Source organism: Talpa europaea (assembly GCF_964194135.1).
Source record: "Talpa europaea genome assembly, chromosome: 8".
Taxonomy (NCBI): domain Eukaryota; kingdom Metazoa; phylum Chordata; class Mammalia; order Eulipotyphla; family Talpidae; genus Talpa; species Talpa europaea.
In genome coordinates this window covers 81,846,424-81,872,782 of record NC_140075.1, presented here as the reverse complement: position 1 = coordinate 81,872,782, position 26,359 = coordinate 81,846,424, and the positions used below count along the sequence as shown (strand labels likewise).

The 26,359-nt window shown below is 36.4% G+C and overlaps 1 protein-coding gene across 1 annotated transcript in view; it reads right to left on the bottom strand.

The window, feature by feature from the left end:
* The window catches only part of ATL1 (atlastin GTPase 1), a gene marked incomplete at both ends in the record, with an annotated part of 43,542 nt that extends 17,245 nt beyond the window's left edge, over nucleotides 1-26,297 (bottom strand). The window contains 6 exons of the mRNA XM_084241096.1: nucleotides 9,408-9,464; nucleotides 11,721-11,771; nucleotides 13,725-13,829; nucleotides 14,260-14,394; nucleotides 16,575-16,822; nucleotides 26,264-26,297. Coding sequence (XP_084097222.1) covers nucleotides 9,408-9,464; nucleotides 11,721-11,771; nucleotides 13,725-13,829; nucleotides 14,260-14,394; nucleotides 16,575-16,822; nucleotides 26,264-26,297 — 630 coding nt within the window. The remainder of the gene's footprint in view (nucleotides 1-9,407; nucleotides 9,465-11,720; nucleotides 11,772-13,724; nucleotides 13,830-14,259; nucleotides 14,395-16,574; nucleotides 16,823-26,263) is intronic.
* Nucleotides 26,298-26,359: the final 62 nt, after the last annotated feature.

Here is a 26,359-nt window from a genome sequence, read left to right as displayed (position 1 = left end):
TCCCCACTCTGTCTCTGGTGAATCGACTCACCCCCCACACCTCTGGCCTGTACTCCAGCTCTTGTATGCAGAAATAAATAAATCTTAAAAAAAAAAAAAAAGCAAACCCAAAGTTATTGCTTCTAAGGCATTTATCATTTAGTTAGGTAGATGGCCACAAGATAAAGCTGGATTGGTGTCCAGGGTAGGAGGAAGAAGAGGCACTAAAGGATGGTCATTAAGTGCAAGGACTGACTCTGTGACCTAGATTGAAAGCTAGCTCTGCAATTTAAAGATACGTATGACTGAGGACAAGTTTCTTAGGTCCTCTAAGCCTCAGTGTTTCCTCATCAGTCATATCAACATTATTTATTTTGTAGAACTGTAATGAACATTCATTTGAATAATGTACAAAACACACAGCATAGAACCTGGCACAAAATAAGTGTTCAATAAATTGTGGTTATATTGGTTTTCTAAACATTTCATGTCCCTACATGTGGAAATTGGGAGAATCCTGACTTTAATTCTGTGTAGCCAGATGAGTATTTCAATTCATACAACTCTCTGATCACCTAAATTTCTCTCTGAATAGAACATGAATTAAGATGGCTTTCTCAGAGGGCCTCCCCGGTGGCGCAGCGGTTGAGCGCTGGGTTGCGAAGCTGCCAGCAGCCCCTGCAGCGTCGGTTCGATCCCCGGCTGCTCCCCAGCCACCGGAGGAGGGTCCCACATGGCACGCAGACCTCTCCTGCTGCCGGCTGCTCCCCTCAGCAGTGTACTTTGGTCCTTCTGCCTGCTCTGCTCCCCGCTCTGGCTCTGGTGAATTCTCTCACCCTCCCGTGCTTCTGACTGTACCCAGTGCATGTATAAACAAAACAAACAAATGAATAAATAAATAAATAAAACATGCCTCTATTAAAAAAAAAAAAATTAAAGGGCCTCCCAGGTGGCGCAGCGGTTGAGCGCTGGGTTGCGAAGCTGCCCGCGGCCTCTGCGGCACCGGTTCGATCCCCGGCTGCTCCCCGGCCACAGGAGGAGGGTCCCACATGGCGCGCAGACCTCTCCTGCCGCCCGCTGCTCCCCTCAGCAGTGTACTTCGGTCCTTCTGCCTGCTCTGCTCCCAGCTCTGGCTCTGGTGAATTCTCTCACCCTCCCGCGCTTCTGACTGTACCCAGTGCATGTATAAACAAAACAAACAAATAAATAAATAAAAACATGCCTCTATAAAAAAAAAAAAAAATTAAAAAAAAAAGATGGCTTTCTCAGATAGCTGTCCTTTTCCACAGCCCTACCATCATAACTTTTCCTTTGATTTATAGTGCAAGCAAGCAAACAACAATCATTTTTTCAGTGAAGTCATGCATTTCTCTGGTATAACTTAGCAGTTACAGTCTTCATAGATATTTGATCTAGGATTTGTTTCAAAGTAGTTGAAATCTCTAGCGAAGAATTTATTCTGCAGATGAATTAAATTCTGCAGATTCTTAAATCATGGGAATAAAGGGTTCTTAAATGTGATTAAGTAAACTACAATAAAATAATTCCTACATTCCATTTTATGAAGGATTAACTTCATATAGTTGTACATTATTATATGCATCTTCTTCCTTTCCAGCAGTCTTCAGTTTTATCTTAAAACTGGCATGTATTGAACTGCTCACTAATAATTGCATCTCTACCAGAACAAAGGTGAAGAATTTAGTTTCACTTTTATCTCAGAGAGGATTCAAAATTTCCCCCATCCCAGCTTTATTGAGATATAATTTATATATAACATTGTATAAGTTTCTTTTTAAGATGTATTTATTTTTATACAAAAACGGGGGTACAAACCAGATGTGCGGGAGGGTAAGCGGATTCACCGGAGAGAGAATGGGGAAACAGAACAGGCAGACCGACGGAAACACACTGCTGAGGGGAGCAGCGGGTGAGACAGGAGAGGTCTGTCATGCCATGTGGGTATCTCCCTGGCTGGCAGAGATCGAACCAGCACTGCAGAGGCTGTGGACAGCTTCACAGTGTTGTGCTCAACCACCTGCACCACAAGGGAGGCCCAACATTGTATAAGTTTAACATGTACAATGTGATTTGATATTACATATATATTTTAAATGATTACACAATAACATATCCATCACTTCATATAGCTACTATTTGTGTCACAATAACATATCCATCACTTCATATAGCTACTATTTGCGTATGAGTGTGTGTGTGTGTGTGTGTACATGCTTAGTCAAAGGCCTAGAATGTTAGGGGCCTTTAGATACATGAAAATGGTTAATGCTATTGGAGAAAACTTGAATGAATTCACTATCAAAAAGGTGGAGTACTTAAAGATGAGATAAAAGAGAAGAGGATAGATGTAAACAGTCCTAAGGCATATGCTCAAGAATGAAATAACACTTCAGAAAAGGGAATTGAAGTTCCTGTACAGGAAAGGTTTTTTTTTTTTTTTTGGTCTTTCTTATTTTCCCATTATGAGAAAATTTTAATTACAAACCACACTGAAATGGCACCCCATATCTCTGTCACCAGAACCTCTCCTATCATAGATGATCTTTGCCATGATGTGCCTAGTTGCTAATTCAGTCCTCAAATATTTTTTAGCAATGGCCATGCTAATGCAGATTCCTAGGTCTTAGAACATGGATTTGATTCACTAGAACTGGGGCATAGCTCAGAAACATAAATTGTCTAATAAACTCCCCAGGTAATCCCAATTCAGGTTCCTAAAATATCTTGCCATATAACTAAGGCTGCAAACTTCTCAAAGGCCCATCTCTTCTCTGTTAGCCATATCAATCTATCTCAGAGTTCCCGTCCGTGAATCTTAGGGCTCCAATACCTCAGAGAGGTCCAGGAATAATTGGATATATTTAGGGCTCTGGCTTAAAGTGACCAGGGTTCAGCAATTTTGTGGCTAATATTTAAGTTTACTTATAGATAAAATAGGTTCTTTTGACGGGTCTACAAATATACCATACACCATGTAGAAAAACCACTGGTAAATGTATGTCTGAAAAAATTCATTCAAGTGATTCTTGAGAATATACTTTAGTAATTCTTTGTAGCCTATTAATTAGAGGTCATGAGATAGCTAAAGAGTAAACTTCTGGGCTGGTGTAACAAAGAGGCTTCCTAGAGTCTACTCTCCAACATACTGTGGAAAATAGTTTTTAGCTTAGACCCAATAGGAAACTTACTGTTATGACCACACTATAGGACAATGAAATACTTGCCAGCCCAGCCCAGCATATTTGAGAGGACATGCATGACAAACATACATAGGGAAAACTGTAGAACCACACAAGGGATGATGAACCATTCCTGAAGTAGTAAGTCATTAATGACTCATTTATGAGAGAGCATAAGAGGAAGACAAACTTCTAGGGTCTTGAAACCCAGTCTGTAAATGAAACAGTTCATTTAAAGTGAATTCAAATGTCTTAACAATCTGAAACATTCATACAATTAGTAATAAGGATCCAAACTCAAATTTTCAGTATTTCCAATGCAAGGCAATGTGGGGCCAGGTTTGGGCTGTAAAATTCCAAATGACCAAAGAAGAAAAATTCATAGACCAAAATAGAGATAAGTCTCCTATCACAACTGACAAGATCTTTTCACCAGGTTCTTATAGCAAACTGGAAATTATTGTCCAAAGTCCTTGTAAAATGTGCATTGGTGTTACATACAATAATAATTAATAGAAATATATTTAGTCATTTTCAAACCTTTTGAAGTCCTAAGGAAGAGACGCTAAAGAAATTGCTGATTTTATAATAGTTATAATGATGAAGTAGCTCTAGGTTATTATACTAAAGACAAAGTTTCATAGTGGGCAAAGCAAGTGAGAAAATAAGTACTGTCTAATGTAGAGAATGCTGTGTGATGTCTTAATGGGGATTACATTTCCTGGGTGTGCTAAATAGTTTAGAGCTGACTCTTAACAGTCTTGCAAAGAGCAGTTGTTAAAATGTGAAGAATTTAAAGTCATTGGGCATGTTGCTAGCTTGGAATATTTACATCACAGAAATCAGCAAATGCTACAAATCAGACCCACCTCCTCCCTTTTTCCCAGTTTGTTGTAAACATTTAACAACATACCTCTGGCTCAACTTTACACTTCAATATAGTTTTTTTTTTTTAATAGAGGCATGTTTTATTTATTTGTTTGTTTGTTTGTTTATACATGCACTGGGTACAGTCAGAAGCGCGGGAGGGTGAGAGAATTCACCAGAGCCAGAGCGGGAGGCAGAGCAGGCAGAAGGACCGAAGTACACTGCTGAGGGGAGCAGCGGGCGGCAGGAGAGGTGGGACCCTCCTCTGGTGGCCGGGGAGCAGCCGGGGATCGAACTGGCGCGGCAGAGGCCGCGGGCAGCTTCGCAACCCAGCGCTCAACCGCTGTGCCACAGGGGAAGCCCCCTTCAATATAGTTTTTAACTATTGTTATTTAGTAGTCTTTTGAAAATATAATAATATGCATTGTTTGTTTTGTATAAACTAGCTTTGGGGTTCAAAAATCAAACTAGGGCCTCCCCTGGTGACGCAGGCGGTTGAGCAGCCGCACTGCGAAGCTGTCCCCAGCCTCTGCAGCGCCAGTTCAAATCCCACATGGCGCAGCAGACTTCTCCTGTCGCGCCCACTGCTCCCCTCAGCAGTGTGCTTCATCAGTCGCCTGCTATGTTCCCAGCTCTGTCTCTGGTGAATCTTCTTACCCTCCCGCGCATCTGGCCTGTACCCCGGTTCTGGTATAAATAAATAAATAAATCTTAAAAAAAAAAAAAGAAACTAACCTATTAATTCAGCATTCATTTAACTTGCTAATTGTCCTGACTTTTGCTGCCTGAGTTAGACCTTATTTATTATCAATAACTTCAATGTTTCTGAGTAAAGAATATTTCATTTTTCTTAAATTTAGTTTAATTTTAGTACAAAGTTTCTTTTTATTTCCTTATTCCTCACCTTACTTTCTCAAGCAAGTTTACAATTTTTCCTAATTTTCCTAAAAAGTTTACAATTTTATCCTAATAAAATAAACTATCTTCTCAGAAAAAGAACATAGGCATGACCTGCTTTTTAAAAAGAAAGAAAGAAAAAACTTACTGAATAAATTGAACTTTTATTTAAAAGTTATTTGACTTTGAATTTTTTTCCATATGCTTTTTCTAATTTACATGTGAACTATTTTGCTGACATCTTACATTCTGAGACTTAAATATAGTTAATTTTTATCTTTTAATTTTATGATATGTAGTATTTTTGTTTTGAATTTGATTGCTTTAGTTTCAAATATTATTAAATGGTTTTGGAAGCCACTTTTCTTACTTAATGATTTTAATTTCAATTTCAGATACTTGGATTTACAAGTCCAAACCTGTTTAGAACTCATTGCTGACTCATTCAGCCAATATTATCTTTTCACTGACATTTCAAAATACCAACAATTTACCAACAAGTGACAGTCTCTTAAAGTTTTTTTTCTGTTCAATGGTATTTTTTAGCTAGTCAGTAAATAACTGTTTGTTTGTTTGTTTACTACCAGATCATATTAATTGTTCTCTCTTTGGTTTTAGAATATCTGGCAAAGTGTAAGAAGTAGTGACATCTGCTGGTAAGCCCTAAAATCCCTGTCCAGAATTTATATTGTTCCCGTGTTCTATCAATGGGTCCTTGAAAGAAACAGATTCACAGAAGCAAAAAATCAGACAAATGATTTTAAGAGAAAAGATGTTAACAGTATCCAGTTGGCATAGTAAACAATATAGCAGATTGCAAGTCAGGACTGGTTTTATTTGATCTCATCTCCTCTACCCACCCCATCCCCAAACTCAAGGAAGAGATTTATACTCCTTGACTCAAAACATACCATCATCTCTCCATGCAAAGGCCTCTTTCTTGCTTTATCATGTTTTTCCCAGATCCCCACTCCCATTCCTCAGCTGTGTTCACAGCCACACCCACTCAAATCTATATCATGTCTGTCTGTAATGTTCTAAATAATCATAAGTAGTATGTTATAGACATTTTTTTCCATACTTTTTTTCCATACTTAATTCAGTATGAATTTTAACACCTATTCATGCTAATCTAATTACTGCTGGTGCATTGCCTTTGGATATTACAAAGTATTCTAGAGTGTGCTTTTCATATTTTATGTAACCATTCCTCTAGTAATAGACTAAGTTTCCTTCAACTTCCTTCTACTCCCACTCTATCAAAGCTATAATGAATATCCTTGGACATCACCCTTGATCCATAGGGTCTAGCTATTCCAATCTGCACTTTTACCAAGAGGGTCTGAGTGTTGCCATTTATTCAAATCCTAGCTATTGTTTGGTGTTCTTCCATGTTCTACTTTTTTATCTGTCTATTGAGTGTAAAAGTGGTATCCCATTATTTTATCTGATTACTAGTGAGACTTGACATCCCTTCACAAATGTGTTAGCCAATTCCGGTTTCCTTCCAGAGAATTCTCTATATATCCTCTGCCTTTTTTAAAAAATTAAGTTTAGTTTATCATTTCTGAATGGTTTGATTTTTTATTTAAAAAACACTGGTATAATCAATTCCAAAGAGTACCTGCACCCCTATGTTTATAGCAGCACTATTTACAATAGCTAAGCTTTGGAAACAACCCAAATGCCCAAAAATAGATGACTAGATCAAGAAGATATGGTACATATACACCATGGAATATTACTCAGCATTCAAAAAAGATAAATACATGCAATTTGGAGCAACATGGATGGCGCTGGAAGGGATCATGCTCAGTGAAATAAGCCAGAAAGAAAAAGAAAAATACTGGATGGTCTCACTCATAGCAGGAATCTAGAAAACCTAAATAAGGGACCAGGAAAAAGAATAACTATAAGAAAGAAAATATCAAAATCAACAAACAACTATGAACCAGAGACACTCTATGGGGGGTGGGGGGCGGGGAAAGGAGGGCTTGGAGTCAAAATAAGGGAGTTGTAATTGTATGGGGAATATAAAAATAAAATTTAAATAAGAATTAAAAAATTTAAAAATTAAAAAATATATAAAGCAAAAAAATAAACATAAAAAATAACACTGGCTTATAATATTATATAGGCTTCAGATGTATAACACTGTAAATTAGTATCTGTATATACTACATTATACTCACCATCAAAAGTCTAGTTCCCATCCATCACCATACAATTAATCTCTTTTACTTCTTTACTCTCTCTGGTAACCGTAATTTTGGTCTTATAGTCTATATTTGTTTTACTTTGATCACTTAATTGTTTTGTTTATTTACACATGTATGAAATCATATGGTGTTTGTCTTTTTTTGTCTAAGTTATTTCATTTAGCTTACTACCCTTTAGGTCCATCCATGTTGTTGCAAATGGCAGGATTTCATCTTTTTCCCCCTATTATAGCTGAGAAGTATTGCACTGTGTGAATATATAACACATCTTTAAAGATTCTTTAGAGCAGTTTTAGGTTAAATTAAAATGAGAGGAAGGTACAGATATTTTCCATATATTGCCTGCTCCTACTACAAATGTATACCTTTCCCCAATATCAAAATGACTCACCAGGATTAGACAGTTTTACCAATAATGAACATACACTGACACATCATAATCATTAAAAGTCTGTTTACCACAGGGCTCACACTCAGTATTGTACGTTCTATGGATTTAGACAAATATATAATTACTCATCATTATAGTATCATAGAGTGTTTTCAGTTCCCTAAAAATCTTACGTGTTCTGCCTATTTGTTTCTCCACCCCAGGCCCCTGGTCCCTGTAGCCACTGATCTTATCACCTCCATAGTTACACCTTTTCCAGAATGTTATATAGTTGGAACAATACAGTATGTAGTCTTTTCAAATGTAGTTTTTTCACATAGTAATATGCATTTAAGGTCTTTAATATCTCTTCATAGCTCGATAGCCCATTTCTTCTCCGTTAGTACCCTTTCCTTTCCTTGGGTTCTATCTTCCCTTGGATCTCAACAATTTACAGTGTTACTAATGCTCATATATTCAGATAAATATTTAACTCTCTGTATTTGATTGTTGTTAGCAAGGCTGATCCATATTACTTAGTCTTCATTTACTGAAAGCTTAATACATTTACCTAATTTAAAAATATTTAATATGCCCATATAACAGTATCCCTCCAGGATGGTGTTTAGTCCAGAATAGATGATGTTTTCACTTCCATGATTAAGTTATAAAAGACTGTGGCTTTCCTTTTGGTCACTCTCTTTTGCAATGTGGTTATTTATTTTGTGGAAAACCTGCTGTGAGCAGCCCTATGGAATAGTTCCATGTGGAAAGGACATGAAACCTCCTGCCAAGAGTCATGTGATCGAACTTGGAATTGACCATCCAATCAAATCATCAGAAAATGTCTCCCTGGTCAACACCTTGAGCATGACTTCAAGAGACCTTAGGTGAATATCGCCCATGGTAAGTCACTTCAGATTTCTCACCCTCAGAAACTGTGTGAGGTAATAAGTGTGATTTTAGGATAATTTGTTATATGGCAATAGATAACTAATATAACCCGCTTAAAATTACTTGCCATCTGAGCCTTATCATTTGTTCAGTTTCCCTGGGTGCTCTCATTCTCCTAGAGGCATTACTCACAGTGGCTGAGGATATAACTGGGGAGAGAAGCTAAATTCTAAAACTTAACTTGAGCCCCCTCTGGTAAGCTTAGACTGAAGGTGTCAGACTGTGGTCTTTAAATCTGTATCTTCCCCAAGTTACTATTTCCAAGGACTATTTGCTTAGTTAATATCTCTTAGTTCTTGGTATATGAGGAGGAGTAAAGGGAGAAGGAAGCATTAAAGGGCAGACAGCCTGCTTTACCACCCAATTCAAGCTTAGATATGATCCTGATGTTATCCTGCTGACCCCAGCAAAGGCTGAGCTGGTTGCTGTTCTTCTGATAGTCAGTGCAGTGGTGCAGGTAATGGTTCACACAGGTCAACGCATAAAAAAAGAAAAGGATACCTCCAAAATATTTGCTCCCATTCAGTACCCTTTCTCTCCAGATTTTCCTGTAGCTTGCACCTACTTCCTATTGTCCCAGGAGACATGCTTAATTTTTTAGCTTTTATGTTAGAAAATTCATAATTTTTCTTTTGGTTTCTGTGACATCTCTAGGTTTAGGAGAGAAAGGCTGATACTCTTGAGAGAACCATGATATCTAAATCATCTTTTTATTTTCCCACTTCTTTTTTTAAAATAATTTTGTAAAATTTTATTTCCTCAGTTTTACCTCTACCTTGTATCAAACAGCATTAAATCAGTATTCAAGAGTGCTTCTTGAATGAAATAAATAATGAGAGATGAAACATGACCCTCTCAACTAATTAATATATCTAGTTAGAGTCTCTAAAACTAACTTAGCATCACTATATAGCCACTCACCTGGAATGGCTTCAGGAAAGTTTCCTCCATTGCCAATCTGCCATACTCAGTAAAGAGCTACAAGAGAAACACACACACACACACACACACACACACAGAGAGAGAGAGAGAGAGAGAAAGAGACAGAGAGAGAGAGAGAGAGAGAGAGAGAGAGAGAGAAAACTTTAGTATCTGCAATGTTTTATTTATTGGCTTTCTTTCATTTATTTTTCCCTAGCTATAACATAGTACTGTATTATTAATATTATAATACTCAAATCCTTAGTTATAAAAAACTAAGAATTAGATAAAGCAGAGTGACAGTAACTAGATATTTAAAAATTAAGGGTATGAAATACGTTTTTTTAAATATTTCCACTTTAAAGCCAATACTTTTCCATTTTAAAACTAATTTATCTAGAATATAGGAGGATTTTTTTGTAGGGAAGGTAAGGGAGAAGAAAATATGTTAAAAGAAATTTCACAAAGCAAAGCTTGAATAGATTAGATCAGAGAACCATAAGCTATGTAGGATATATTTACAAAAGTTGTTGACTGCAGAAATTTGATAGCACAATGGCATGGATTATTACAAAGCATATAGGCACTTGGCTTAAAAGTAGGTAATCAAATACACTGCCTTCTCCTATTTTTTTCTGCTCTCAATTGAAAGGTACCTTATCAGTTTTTGTGTTGCCAGAAATGTAAGGTTTTGGAAAACACAGACCTGAGTGGGTGACTGTGATTGGGTCTCTGGGGAGAGTTTTGTTGAGACTAGTTAAGTGGATTCCTGGTGTCCCCAGGAAACTTCATGTACAAGAGTAACAAATATATATGCACTTCATATACAAGTTAACAAACCACAGCTGTTTCACAGAGCTGGGGAAGAATACTGACAGAGCTCTCCAATCTCTTGTCCCCTTAGAATAACTCCAACAGAATCACACTGCCTCACCTGCGGGATTTATGGAATCTAGAAAGCCAAGGGTAGTTACTAAGCATACGATTAGATGATTAAATGAAGGTGTGGAATATATCGAATAGGCATTTGGCCAAGAGATTAGATACTCTCATTAGAATCTTCTATTAACATAATTTGAATTCATTATCTCTTTTAAGGAAGGCTGAAATGTTGTCATTTACAAGAACATTTTTATGATTTCAAAAAAAAATTAGTTGATATCAATCCTAGATCAGTATTTTTTTTTATAAATCCCTTAACTGATACTAAACAGTACCATTATCATAAATTTGGAAAGTAACTGGCTAGTGTGTGACAAGTGCCTGAAAAAGTAATTGTGTTTATTATAAGACACATCTAACAATTATTCAGCTTGTTGCCTATTTGTCATAAATGGTCAACATGATGCGCCAGAAACATAGTTGAGAGCAATGCTGGATGTGAACGCCATGTGATATTTCATATATCACAGATTACCCTGTTCTGCTACCCTTTGTTATCTGTTAAATTTGCACATTTTGCTATATGGCTCCTATAGCCAAGATAAAATAAAATATTGAAGGGAAAATTTTTTATGAAACATGCACAGGGAAACTATAAGAGAACAATAAATTTTGCTATGTAACCAAGAACAGCATGAACTGAAATGGAGCACAGGATGTTACAGATATGTGGGCTATATTTAGGAAATATCTAACTTTTTATTTATTTGAAATTTAAATGATTCTTAAAGAGTGGAAGGAGGACTGAGCCTGAGCCGAGTCAGAAGACCAGATTTGTACTCCTACTACATCACTATTAGCCACATGAGTTACGCAAATCATTTCCTTGTTTCAGCCAGATTTTTCTCACCCTATAAATAAAAAAGCTAAGTTAGGTCCCACTGAAGTCTCTTTCAGATTTAAAATAGAATTCTGTGAGTTGTCATCAGATAGCATAGGCATGTGACCTAAAAAGTGGTTTCTATAGTTATTAGGTTTTTAATGTGGTCCATGGGGAAAAAATTTTGGCATATAGTTTATATCACCATAATAATTACTAAATCCCTGACCTTAAGTATTCAACTTCACATTTTGGGTAATTTTTAAACCAAAGACTCTCTCTATTATATTCTGTCATATATTTTCACATACACAGGGCCAGTAAGAAGCTGCTTTAGAGAAATGAAGGAATTTGAAAGCTGAGAACCTAATCATAAAGAGCTGGAACAAGAAAGCTGGGAATAGGAAAATTTCCCTTTTGCTTATATTCCTAAGTCTTTATAAGTCATTAAGTTTTCCAGATAGAAGGAAAACCCTCAAGCTCCATTACACATGCTACCAAATTACCAAATATGTAAAAGATTACCAGATAAATAATATACATATTGTTACCTGGAGGTGTTGAAGATCATCCTCTTGGACATTTTGGGATAAGTTATATACCTTGATAAAGAAATAAAGTCAAAATGAGAAAAAAAAAAGCATCATCTTAAAAACCTTGTTCTCTTTTTCTAAAAAAAAATTACAAAGTCAAACTTTGCTACATATATTGTTGTATAATTATAAATATAAGACCATAAGAAAGGAGTAAATGAAGCATAACAGACAATAAACAGTGATCATAAAATTGTTCCAGAAATACAGTAGCCACCTGCTCTGGATAGAGAATATTAAAATTATTTTATGACCTAGTTTAATGGCCAATAAAGTAATCACTCTTAATAAGCATGCCAAATAATAGCACTATAAATATGAGTCACACATAATACAAAAATTTGTCTTAAAAAACTATGTTGACTTCTCCATAATTTATTGTTTTAGTCATGTCTGCAGAAAATTTTATCACATGGAAGTTATGAATGTCATGCTTATATCCTTATGTATATGCATTGTTTCATCAACACATCACAGCATTAAAATGACATTCTTTTTTTGGGAAGAGGGAATAAGAAGTAATGTCAAAGAAAATTTAAGGATGTTTATATGTTTATGTACAGATTATTTATCAAGAAATAATAAAAATAGTTATTATTAAGGAATTAGATTTTTCAATGAAAATATTCAGTGTCCTCAGGTAAAATACAAAGTAATAAATATTAAAATTCATATTCACTCTGGTTTTTAATTGGCTTATATAAACAGCTTATATTCTCAATTATGAAGAAAATAGATATTAAGTTTTTTTTTTAAAGATTTATTTATTTATTTATCATTTATACAAGCACTGGGTACAGTCAGAAGCGCAGGAGGGTGAGAGAATTCACCAGAGCCAGAGCGGGGAGCAGAGCAGGCAGAAGGACCGAAGTACACTGCTGAGGGGAGCAGCGGGTGGCAGGAGAGGTCTGCGTGCCATGTGGGACCCTCCTCTGGTGGCCGGGGAGCAGCCGGGGATCGAACCGGCGCTGCAGAGGCTGCGGGCAGCTTCGCAACCCAGCGCTCAACTGCTGCGCCACCAGGGAGGCCCAGATATTAAGTTTTTTAAAGGCCCATTGATTTAAGAAGCTTATGCTTAAAAGCAAGTCAATCACAGGTTATAATAATAACTTTTATTTTACCATCCTTTCTTTAAAATTCAGTCTTCTTCTACCCACCGTCTTGTGGTGGTCCTAACCACTCACGATGCCCTGGCTGTTGGTTCACTAGCTACGTTCTCTCTGTTCACTTATAATTTCAGCCTTGACTTTTCATCTTATCCACAGTGCCTTATCTAACTTGGTAAAAATCTTACCTTTCTTTAATGTTTTATATCATAACCACTCTCTCATTTTGCTCTCTCTAGTAAATAGAAAGTATCTAAAATATACTATATAGTAAAAATCTCTAAGGACATTCAGGACAATTTATAAAACCTACAATAATCTAAAAAGCAGCATTTTAAAAGAGGCAGTAAAAGAGAAATGGAAAGAAGAGGAGGAGAATTTTTTAAGATAACTATTTTCCTAAGTATACATTAAGATGTTTTAAGAAGTCATGAACACCCATATGTTTTCACATTTAGAAATGTTTCCACTAGCTCTGTATGCAAAATAAAATTTTGCATTTATAAATCTTGTTTCATTAAATATAACTTATAATAGGTGGTCCCAATGTGTCTGCATACATATTAAGATTTAATATTATTGAGTTTATTGTGGAAACAGAAAAAGTTATCAATAAGATAATGTAATCTCTGGCCTGTACCCCAGTTCTTGAATGTATAAATAAATCTTAAAAAAAAAATTAGACTACAGTTACAACAATTCTATTCATGGAAATCATAAGATCTTGTATGCTAGTTAAACCAAGTAACATATTATTTACCATTTCTGTTATTTCACTACCATACATATGTAGAAACACATATATATTCATAATGTTTAAAGAAACAGTTATCAAAATGATTTATTTTTTCCATACCTGTATTGAGCTGATCATTGTGCTAAGGGCAAATACTGTGGCTGAATCTCTTAAAGTTGACTGACTATCAAAGGTTCCCTGAGTATCCATCAATAACACTGCAACCTACAGACAAACAGTATATTATTGACATTTTATAGAAAATATAGGGCATTAGATTACCATAATTTCAACACCATAAGAACTAAAGAAAACTATTATCAATGAATAGTTAATAGGTAATTTTTATGTGTGCCATGAATACCAGAGAAGATGAAAATAATTATAATGTTAATATTAATTATAATAAAAATTAATTAGCTGCTCAATACTGTATTGATTAATTTCCCCTGGAAATCCAACATATAGGACTGAAGCAAAGTATAGATATTAGCTTCTTGATCTGCCTTTTATTGTCCCTACTATTTCGTCTACCCTGGTCATTAGGAAAACAGGCCAAGTGGATAAAATTACTTTTCAAAAGAGCATTTTCATGGATTCTGAAAAGTTGGAACTGTTGCAAGTGAAAATTTTCTTTTAGAAGTTTGCATCATACCTTTTTACCATCAGGTTTATTAATAAGGAAGATTTCACTCCATATCTGGATTCCTGTGGTTTCTCGTTCAGACCCACCTCTCCATGAAAAACCGGTCAGCGGTTCATTGTAGTCTCCAACCCAATCAACTGATTCCTATAAATTAAGAAAGTCTCTGATATGGAAATATGTATGTGGTATATTTTTTAACTTTCATTCATTAATTTATTTGGTTTGTATCGCCTTCCACCTCTAGTCAAAAGGAAACCATATGTGCAAATCTATTGCATTGACATAATCACTTTATTCTTCTAAAAAATAATTATATTAGGAGCAGCTGTCTGCCATACTTTATCCTAGTTCCTGGGGATACATAGATATCATTCTATACCAAAGGAAACTCACATGCTAAATGGGAGTATATATGACACATAAATGAAAGGATAGGAAAAGAAAGAATTAACTTTTTTTTTTTTTAAGATTTTTATTTATTTATTTTATTTATACAAGCACTGGGTACAGTCAGAAGCGTGGGAGGGTGAGAGAATTCACCAGAGCCAGAGCGGGGAGCAGAGCAGGCAGAAGGACCGAAGTACACTGCTGAGGGGAGCAGCGGGCGGCAGGAGAGATCTGCGCGCCATGTGGGACCCTCCTCTGGTGGCCGGGGAGCAGCCGGGGATCGAACCGGCGCTGCAGAGGCTGCGGGCAGCTTCGCAACCCAGCGCTCAACCGCTGCGCCACCGGGGAGGCCCGAAAGAATTAACTTTTGATCTGAAAAGAAGACTTCATAGGAGGTGTGATGGAGGGTTGTTTAGGGATTTTCCAAGTAAGCAAACTTAGGGAGAGCATTTCAAAAAGAAAGGAAGATATAAGAAAGCCCATTATATCAGAATGTACACAAATGCTTTGGTTTGGAGCAAGGAGGGAGTAACAGGTAGAGAGACACCTAATACTAGGTACAGAAAAAGAAAACAAATTTGGTATACTTTAAGCCAATTCTATTTAACACAAGTAACACAAATGCTATTGAATATTGTATTCTAATGTTTACTTAACAGTTAAAAACAACAACTATACCTAAAACTATATAATCCCAAAGTATGGAAAATATACTAATTTTTTAATCAAATTTTCCCACCTTTATAAGTAGTACACTAATGTTGGTATGCTAGAAATAGGAATAGTAAGGGTTTTGTTTGCTTTCAAAGTTGAATTATTTTGGTATTTCTGGTCTTAATTTGTCTGAACTAAGGCTAGAGGTAGAAGACACAAAGTTAACATTATAAAATTGCTCAAAAATACTCCAACTGTGAAAGATCAATCCAAAGTGGATAGTAAAGATATATAACACAAAGTTTGTTTGGGTTGTTATATATTTTGTCTCAACATCCACACTGGCATCATAATTTCTGTGGGTAAAAGATATATATGGGGGGGGGTGGTATGCTCTCCATTCCCAAGCATTTCCCCCCCATGCTAATCTCCAATCTATCCTTCTGCTTTTCGTTTATCCTAGGTCCCTTAATATCTCACTTCTTTGCCATACTGTTGTCTCAAATGCACTGCCTCTGAGAGTGGAATAAAGGTGAGAACTAAGTGGGAAAAGTAAAGAGGGAAGTTTCTGGGATAATGACAACATATACTTGATAGGATTGCAAGATTAATAGGCATATACATTTAAAAAAATAATTAAATTGAATGTGCACTTAAGATTTGAGCATTGAATTATAAATTTTATAATGAAAGAAAAAAACTAAATGAATACTAGGTGAATAAGTAATGTATATTGAAACAGTTATGAAGAAGTATACTGATGTCAGCAATTTACCTTAAAATTAACCAAAAAAGTAGATGGGGTGATGAATGAAAAAAAAAAAGAATAACTGGAGACACATGATGAAGCAAAAATATTAATGTTAATGGTAGAATATATGTAAAATTCTTTTAAATTCTTGATGTATACTTGAAAAATGTCATAATATTTGGGGGGAAATGATTATTATAAAAAAGTTAAGATAAAAATATTTGACATTTTAAGCCCTGTAACAAATTTATAATCGTATTTCTGTGCCATGTCTGTTTCCTAAAGAGTAAAAAAATAAGGCCTTACTAAGGGAAATGGAGCAAAGTGGCTTCCGATAAAAGTAGTCTCTGTTTGGAGTAATCTATTGTTTGGAGTGCAAAGAACTGAAGATTGAATGGCTACACCATAGCATTATTTAACTAGTTCATATTTGGGGTGCATAAAAATGAAAATGGAAATATTTGGTACTGCCAAATGAAAAAGTGATAGAGGCACAGGAGCAATAAAACTTTTTAAAGCACCTCTCACATACCTGATTGTACATGTATCGCAACATGAAGTCCATCAGGAATGATTTTCCTTTTCTAAATGCTCCAGCAACAGATACAGCAACGACCTCCTTATCCCTGACAGCTTCCGAGAGAAGGATCCGATTTAGTGCAGTTTCATCTAACTCAAAGGAATGGTCATCTTTAACAATAAGGACTTGGACTGGCCCTGCCTTTTTCACAGGCTCTTCCTCTTCTGAGCTCCATTCATATGTCTTTTCTGAAAGCCCACCTGTTGAATAAAACAATGATTAATTCAGTCAATCATCTCAAAAATATCAAGAAATGTATATTTACCTCTCAACTTTCAAACATCTAAAAAATAAACATGATGTAGTGACATATATTAATGTCATTAACACCATATCTTAGAAAGACATCTGGTCTTTCTGTTCATGTGATTTAAACAGAATTTTATTTTCAAGAAAGTTCTGAGTGCAGACATCTATATTTGTTGAGTGGGAAGGAAAATCAAAGCAATGGACTCTAGTTTTAGAGCAGAGAAATAATATGGCTTTTATTCACACTTTCTTCATCCCCTAAAATAAATTTAGGTATTCACATGAGGGATTCTTGCAACATATATAGGAAGAAATACATAGAGGGACTTAGAATCACATATTCTCGAGATTCAAATACATCTGTAAAGTACCTATAGTTCTGCTCCCTCTAATGTATACATCCCATTTACAAAATCCTAGATTTTTAATTGTCTAAAATTATACCTTGTAGTGATGGAATGACAGATAATTAAATGGGTAGGGCCATTAACAGATATCAACAGATATTTAAAATTTATAGTGATTAAGACAGGGTGATATTATCACAAGGACAGACACATAGACTAAAGATTTCAGAAACAGACCCACACATATATAATCATATGAAATACAACAAAGGTGCCACTGCAATAAATGAATAAATGATGATCTTTTCCACAAAAGATATTAAAATCAATTGGATATTTATATGGGAGAAAGCTGAGCTTTCTCCCCAGCTCCATTATATATAAAAATTGATTTCAAATAACTCATAGAGCTTAAATGTGAAATAGGAAAAGTAAACAAAGGATGTAAACAATCAACTGATAAAAGCCACAATATCAAATATTTCCACACACATGAAAACATGCATCCTCATGCAAGTAAAAGATGAAAAAAAAGATGCCTTTTTTATAGATCAGATTTACAAAGATCAGAAGTGTGATAATTCCTTTCATAGGTTGAGATGTAATGCTACCCCAGACATTGCAGATGGGAATTAAAATAGATACCAAATCTTCAGACAGTAATTTTATGAATAATCATAAAAATTACAAATGCATATTCTCCTTCACCAAGCAATGCTATTTCAAGGAATTCATCCTGCAGAGACACTTACATGCATGCAAAATGCCAGAAGCAATGTAAATGCCAATCAAGTAACTGATTAATAAACTATGGCTTATACACCTATGAAATATAAGATAGTTTTAAAGAATAAGAAAGCTCATTTTAAACAATTGCAACATATATTACAAAAAAAAAATAAGGTAGACAGAAGTGAGTATAGCATGGTAACACTGAGGGAAGAGTATATTAGAGGTTATGTTTGAGGAACAGCAAAAAGTACGATATAAGTGGAGCAGGTTGAAATGGTAATTAGGGGCCAGATCAGGGACAAGGGAATCAAGAATATTCTCTAAAGAAAAAGACAGTTTCTTCCATGGATGATAATGGGATAACTGAATATTCACATGTATAAGAATAAAACCAGATCCATATATTTCAGCAATCATAATAATTAACTCAAAATGGATTAAAGACAACTGTAAGACCTAAGACCATAAAATTCCTGGAAGAAAATATAGGACCAAAGTTCACTGGCATGGGCCTTGGTGATAATTCTTTGGATATGACACAAAATACAAGCAACACAATAAAAACTAAACAAGTATGACTACATCAAGCTAAAAATCTCTGCACAGCAAAAGAAGCCATTAACAAAGTGGAAAAGACAACCTATGGAATGGGAAAAAATATTTGCAAACTATGTTTCTGATGAGGGGTTAATATTCAAAATATATAATGAACTAACTACAGGATATATTACCATAGAATACTGACCAAAATTTTTAAAATATCAGGTCACTTCTACAATAAATATTTTGCCTTGATTTAGGAAATAAATTTTTCCTGGAAGGGTTTTATGTATGATGCTGAGGTACTTAGAAACCCCAGTTCTTCTGTTTTTAATCAATTCATGTGATGGACTCTGCCGCATTGGCAACAAACACTGCCAATCAAATCTCTGACACACTTCAAGGAATGGTTCAAGTCTTACATCCTCTGAGAATTTCATTATTTTAATTTCATCTCCAGTGATTTCTCCTGGATTTGCTAAAAAGTGAGATGAGACAGCTGGACTGTGATTCCAGAAGTCAGTGGTGGAAACGGAGGAAGAGATGGAACCGATACACTGGCTGCAGAGAACAGGTCTAAGAAACATCTTTAAGACACTAGGTAAGCTGAGAAGATAGTTTAGATATGTTTAAAAGGGAATCTTCAAAATTTTTAAATGTGAAGAATAATCATTTTAATATCCTGGAAATGCTGAGGGAATATATTTCTAATTTTCTTAATTATAAACGTTGTAAAAAAAATCTATACTTCATCTTTCCAGCAAAAATTAATCCCCATACAATGATGAATTCCAAGCACATTGGAGTCATTATAGAGAAAAAGTACAGCACCTAGGAAACTGTCTCTCAGCGACTATAATTAAAAGTAAGTTTTTTCTAAACTAGTGTATCTCTTTCCATTGTAGAATTTGAAAAGAATCACAGGAAAAAAAAACTGTTGTCTGAATGAGAAATCAAGAATGACTTCTAAAATAATAACAAAAGAAGGTTAATACATAAAGGGACAAGGGAAGTTTGAGGAAACAAACTATTAATTTCTAAAAATGAACCTTAAGAATGTCTGAGCAAGGAAAGAGATTTAAGTTATAATAAAATGATTGTACCTGACAGATCTCAGGTATAATGCTGATTCTCAGGTCACTCAGGTGTTAACAATAAGCTTGAGGGAGATTAAAAGAAATAATTCAGATCCTACAACTTCAGAGTCTTAGAACAAATAAGTAAATCTTTTAACAAGCTATCTATTTTTATTCAATACAAAAGTATTTGATAAACTATTTAGTGGATGCCTCTGGAAGAAAAATGCCATAATGATTAAGGCCATGTATATATGAATGTTTGAATGTGTGTGTGTGTGCATGTGTGTGTGTGTGTGAAAAGACTTCAATAGAAAGAGAAGTGTAACTGATTAAAAAAAAAAAGAAGAAATACTAAATGTTAATAGACATATGGGGTAAAATTCAGTCATAGTTTAAAATGCAAATTAAAATGAGACAACTTTTTGGCTATCAAATGTAACGAAAGTTAAAATGTATACGTATATTGATATATATACACACACTCAAAGTTGGAAACATTCAAAAATATTTAAAAATACAAATACTCTTTAATGAAACAATTATGTTTCCAGAAATTTACCCTAAGAAAATTAGCAGGACAGTGCATATTTGTTTATATACATAAAGGATCATTTCACCATTTTTTTATGCTAACCTAGAAATAATCAAAATACTGAACTGTAGAATACTGTAAATAAATTATGTTACAGCTATATTATGCAAAATATGGAACCATCTGAAAATCATGTAATGAAAAAATACCTAATCATAAGAAAATATGTTCACATAATTTAAGAAAAAAAGCAGATGGGAGTGTAATTCCCATTAAGGAAGACAAACAAATATACATGTGTTTACAGTATATTTGGGAAAAATCAATTTTAGAAGTGTTCAGTTTGTAAGGAAATTTTTAGTCCTTAATCATTCTTGAATCACCTATTTAGGGAAGAAAGTTTGCTTTTTGTGCTGAATGCTCAGCCCTGTCTCCACCATTCTAAGCTCTTTCATGTTGCAGACTGGAAATGTGGAAACTACAGTACTACAATTCTTATAACCCCTTAGCAGTGTTTTGGTTTATATTTTATCAATGAAAAGTATTCACATATTTGGAAGAGAGAGCAAAGGAGAAATCTTTATTGCCTTTTAACAGAATAGACAGTGAATAGATACATCCATGAGACTTGTAGTACATGTCAAAGATAGAGAATTGCATCAGTTCATGGACAGTAGCTAACATTTTGGCTGAATGATGAGGTACTTTGAAGAAATATGTGAACGGATCTTTGAAATAGGCATAGAGTATAAATATATTTGGTCCCAAGTGAAAGTTCATCAAAGGCACTCATTGCAGAAAGATTCTCAATAATCAGATGGACACTGACTTATTTTGTGGATACCAGTTAGCATAAGTATCCCAGCCACTCCTGCTCAGCAGTTACACAAACTAAATCAGAAAAAGAAATATGAAGCATCTATTTAATATCATACAAAACAGACTGGTGGGGGGAGCAAAAAGCATTACTCAAGATAAAGAGACTCACCACAGAAAAATGAAAGATTTAAATTATCAGGAAGATATAAGAAGTCCACATTTGTGTGCACCTAACAACATGGCTAAAAATTCTATAAACAAGAAATCTTGACAGAAGATCGAGGGAAAATTGACAAATCCACTGTCACATTTTAAGATATCTCAGCATTTAAAAATATCTATCAACTCTCAATGTCTGATACATTAAGTGATCCAAAAATCAGCAAGAGTATGGAAAATATGAACAATGCAATTAACAAGCTTGGGCTAATAAAGAGCACACTACATAAAAAACTAGAAAGCAAAATGCTTTTCAAAGTTTATATGGGATAGTTATAAAAATTAACATGAGCTAGGTCATAAAGCAAGTTTCAACAAAGTTCAAAGGATGGGTATTCTATAAACATGAAATGCCCTATAATATTGTAGCCACTAGTCTCTTATAGCTGTTTAAATTAAATAAAATTAAGTGTTTGGTCATCATTCTCATTAGTTACAATTCAAGTGTTCAAAAGACATGTATGTCTAGCGTCCTCTGCATTGGCCAGTACAGATATAGAACACTTACAAAATCTAGAAAGTAATGCTTCTATTCAACATATATGGTGACTAGAATAAAATTAAGTATGAAATCACTCAACAAAAATATAATTTGGAAAAATCCATATTTTCTATATATTTATGGGTAAAGGAAAAAAATCACTGTAGATATTGAAAATACTTAAAACTGACAAAAATGAACCTACTATATATTAACATATAAAGGAATCAGCAAATTAAAATTATGGCCCTAAATGCACATATTAGAAAAAGAATACAAGCTGAAATTTAATGAGCTCAGTATTCAACTTTTTTTTTTTTTAAGATTTATTATTTATGTATTTGTTTATTTATTTATACAAGCACTGGGGTACAGTCAGAAGCGCGGGAGGATGAGAGAATTCACCAGAGCCAGAGTGGGGAGCAGAACAGGCAGAGTGATGAAATACACTGCTGAGGGGAGCAGCGGGCATGGCAGGAGAGGTCTGCGCGCCATGTGGGACCCTCGCCGGCAGCCGGGGATCGAACTGGTGCTGCAGAGGCTGCAGGCAGCTTTGCAGCCCAGTGCTCAACTGCTGCGCCACCAGGGGAGGCCCAGTATTCAACTTTTTAAGTTAAAAAGTGAATACAAAATGAAATTAAAAATACAAGAAATAATAGAGATGCACAAAAAAATAAGAAAATAGAAAAGAAAGACAAAAAGAGCTAAACAGAGATACAATAAAGAGGAATAGATATTTAGAAAAAGAGGCAAACAAAAAAGCTAAGACAGTTCTTTTTCTTTATTTAAAAGGGAGATGGCAGGAAAAGATGACAGTTTAGTGCAAATATTATTTTTCTAAAGTAATACTGCACTGTTTCTGTGACATTATAGAAAAATCAAATACCCAGGTGGAATCCCAAGTATTTAAGCAACCATAATTAACAAAGACAAATAAAAAAGTGTGCACATCTGTTTGATTTTTGATAATACTGGAGTTTTAAGCCCAATACTGAAAGGTTGTTTTCTGGGCTACTTTCTGATATTCATCTGTCCCCTTTATTTCCACACTAGCACATTCTTTGCCTTCTTTTCCAAGGTGATCAAGTTTATAAAGCATTGATTTCTTAAACAAGCTAAAGCCTAGGAAGCCTTGTTGGGGCACCTTTTGGTATGCTATTTTACTTCCTTGTCCTCATTACATGGACTGGAGAAACAAATAACCCTAAGTTTAGATCCTAGATCTATAACTTATAAATTATGGAACCTTTGACAAATTACTCATGTTCTTTGAGCCTTAAAATAAGGATGATATTGCCAACCTTTGAAGAATTTTAAATTTTTAAATTTATTCAAACTCCAGTTCATTGTAAAGTTAGGATTAGGTGGTGAGGTTACCATTTCTAGTCACAGACCTGTTTCCCAGTGTATCTCTGGGTATTATCCTCAAACACCATTCTCAATTCTGGGGGTCACCAAAGATGCTTTCTAGTTCCCTTTGTCCTTGTAGAACCTAACAGGTTTCTCTGACCACTCAAATAAAAATAATACCTGTTATATGGTCCTACAGGATCCTTATCTGAATTTTAGGTCTCCTGTAAAGATTTTGTGTATCTCTCTTTCTTGGGAAGTCCCACATTTTCCAATTCTGGATAGTATAGTTTTGCCCTCTGCCCTTTTCTTTCTAACTTGTTTTAAAAAATTATTTAGCTCTGTTTTCCTTTATAAATGATCACCAGGTTTTTTTTCCTCACTGAATAATTTTAAGTACCTAAATTTCTATGATGAGGAAAAATTCTGACTTCCCAGGGCCTGTTTTATTAGCCTCATACAAAACCTCATTATCCTATAGAAATATTACACAACATCATGTTATAGAAAATGAACTAGAAGACAACCCTAGGTTCTAATCTCAGTCCTCTAGCTTACTAAATATTGACTTTTGCTAAGGTAGTTAAGCTACCGGAGACTTCTTTTTCCATCTGCAAAATAGGAATAACATGTTCTCCAAATTTAAGAGACTAAAGAGCAGATGCAATAATGCATGTGACTGTTTCCGGAAAAGTTAGCTTTATACAAGGCAGGAGATATTATCCATTCAACAAAAAGGCAGTACAGCTTAGTGGTGTAGATAAACGAATCTGGTGTTAAACAACAGAATTCAAATCTGGTCTCTAACATTTGGGAGCTCTGTCTTTTTAATATGTAAAATGAGGATTACAATACCTATCTCATGATATTAGTTCAACAATGTTATTATTATTAAATACCTACTATGTGTTAGACATTGTACAAGATGCTGGTATTAAAATGGAATCAGGACAGATAAGATTAACATATTTCCCAAAAATCTCTATCTTCTGGGGGTTTTTTTAGATTTGTTTATTTATGCATACAAGAACTGGGATACAGGCCAGAGGTTGGGAGGGTGGAGAGGTGAGAGGATTCACCAGAGACAGAGTGGGGAACAGAACAGGCAGATCGACTGAAATACACTGCTGAGGGGTGCAGCGGCAAGTTAGGAGAGGTCTGCTGAGCCATGTGGGTAGCTCCCTGGCTGGGGATCGAACTTTTGCTGCAGTGGCTGAGAACAGCTTCGTAGGTTGCATCTTAACCCCTTGCACCACTAGGGAGGCCCTCTCTAGCTTCTGATGCATATACTACATTTTGTAAATCATATATCCCATATATACTTTATGGCAAAGGAAAATCTGGAACATGTTTCTATCAAATATAAATGATCTAACATAGTGTTTCTCATAACATCCAAAGACCACCTGTTTCTCAATCACTTACAGTGCTAATTAAAAGGCAGATTCCTAGGCCCCATTTCAGACCTATGAAATGGTCTGGCTGGAAGATCTAGGAATATGCATTTTGGGTAAGTTCCTAGTGTATGCAAATCCCATATGGAAGCACATTCCAGAGAGAGAGAGAGAGAGAGCGAGCAAGCTATTCACTACATCAAAAAACTGTAAGCAAAGGAAATATTGTAGAATAATGGTTTTGAAAGCCTCATGAAGGAGAAAAAGTTAATCCTCAGAATAAATTTTCACATGACTATGTCATAACAGTCTGTGTTAAGAGACAACACTCAGAGATCAAGACCAGTATTGACTTGGACATAATTTAACTGTGAGTGTTGAAGAACTGGTATCCTAAAGGCCAAGGGGAAGGGTTGAAAGGGAATGCTCTGAAAAAGTTTACTCCAAATTTCAGAAGAAGCAAAGAAAATGATCTTACTGCAATAGACAGACCTACTAATTTGGGGTTTAGTGATCTCAGAAAATTGAACTGCTTTCGCTTATACTCAACTTACTGCAGACCTCCCTGGTTCAACTCTCCCATCTATTGCAAACTTAGGATAATCTGTCAAATGTACACCTTGCCTACTGGGGGTTAAGTTGGTTTTGTGGCAATCAAAACAGACCAGGAGCAATATGGTCTTTGATAAAAGTAACCCAAATAACCAATTAAAATTTAATTTACACCTATTAGTCAGATGGAGAGTTATAAAAGAGTTCCCTCTGAAACACTGAAGACAATCAAGCAACTCCAAACTCCTAGTGACTATGAACCTTCCAAATAATAACAATTTTAAGCTAACGAACAAAATATTTCTCTGACCATCAAGCCACTGTAGCCTGAGCTCAGCTCTGGTTTAGATAATTAAATTCCCTAGAGGGCTTTAGTTCCTAAACATCAGTGAGTTTACAGCACAATGACTAGTAGAAATCGGGAGACCAAGGCGGAAAAAGACGCCCAACCTGCCACGCTGAGGCTCCTGGGCCGAGGCAGGAGGCGCGGGTGGGGCCGCGCTGTCTCCTGCATCACTGCGCCCTTCTTCTCCGCCTGCGTGAGCGCCGCCCACCCACTCGCGGCGTGAACCCACTGGGCCTAGCTTCTCCCTCCCCTCCCCTCAGCCTGGTGCTGAATCATGAGCCCAATATCCCCAAAAGGTAAAATCGAAGAACAAAAGCCACCCCTCGGGCTGGTCTGAATGGGGCACCAGGTCGGGGTGGAGCCGAAGGCTGAAAACCACAACTTTGCTTCCCTCCTTCCCATATTGCCCCCCAACTCCCAAGTGTACACGGTTACTGCAGCGCTAGGGGGTTCCCAAACCGGTGTTCCTTCTCCCGAATTTCCCGGGTCTGCAGCGCTCTGTCCCGGCCAGGCGCGCACCGCCTCATTGTTCCAGCGCGCTGCCTGCTTGCGGGAGCCCGCGCCCCGCGGGGCAGGCGAACTCAGCTCCAGCGGACGCGGGGGTGGGAACCCCCGTCTCTGGCTCCTCGTAGCCGGGTAACAACAGCCCCTTGCCCATCCCCATCGCCTACTTGATAGCCTTTCGCTAAAGCGGAGCCGGCGCGTCCCCGGAGAGCACCAGTGGGTGCTGTCCAAATGCTGGGAGGCGGCGGCATGGGGGAGGGGTGGCGATGGGGGGCCAGAAGCTGGAGGCCCTGGCCTTGGTGAGGCTGCAGCCCTAGCCGGCAGCGCGGCTCCGGGTACGCGGGTCTGGCTCGGCCATGGTTCCCTCGGCCCGCAGGAGCTCGGCCGTGGCCCGGCTGGATGCTGGTGCCGGGCAGCCTTGGCCTTCCGCCTCTCCAGAAGCAGAAAGCCGAAGGCCAGTCCCCGTGCCGGCTGCGGAAATCACCATTGCTACTCACCCCAACTGTTTCTGTCCTTGCGGCTCTTGGCCATGGCGGTCGGGGACTGGTGGCGGGGAAGCGCTGTCACTCGCTCGCTCTTCTCCCCGGCCGTAG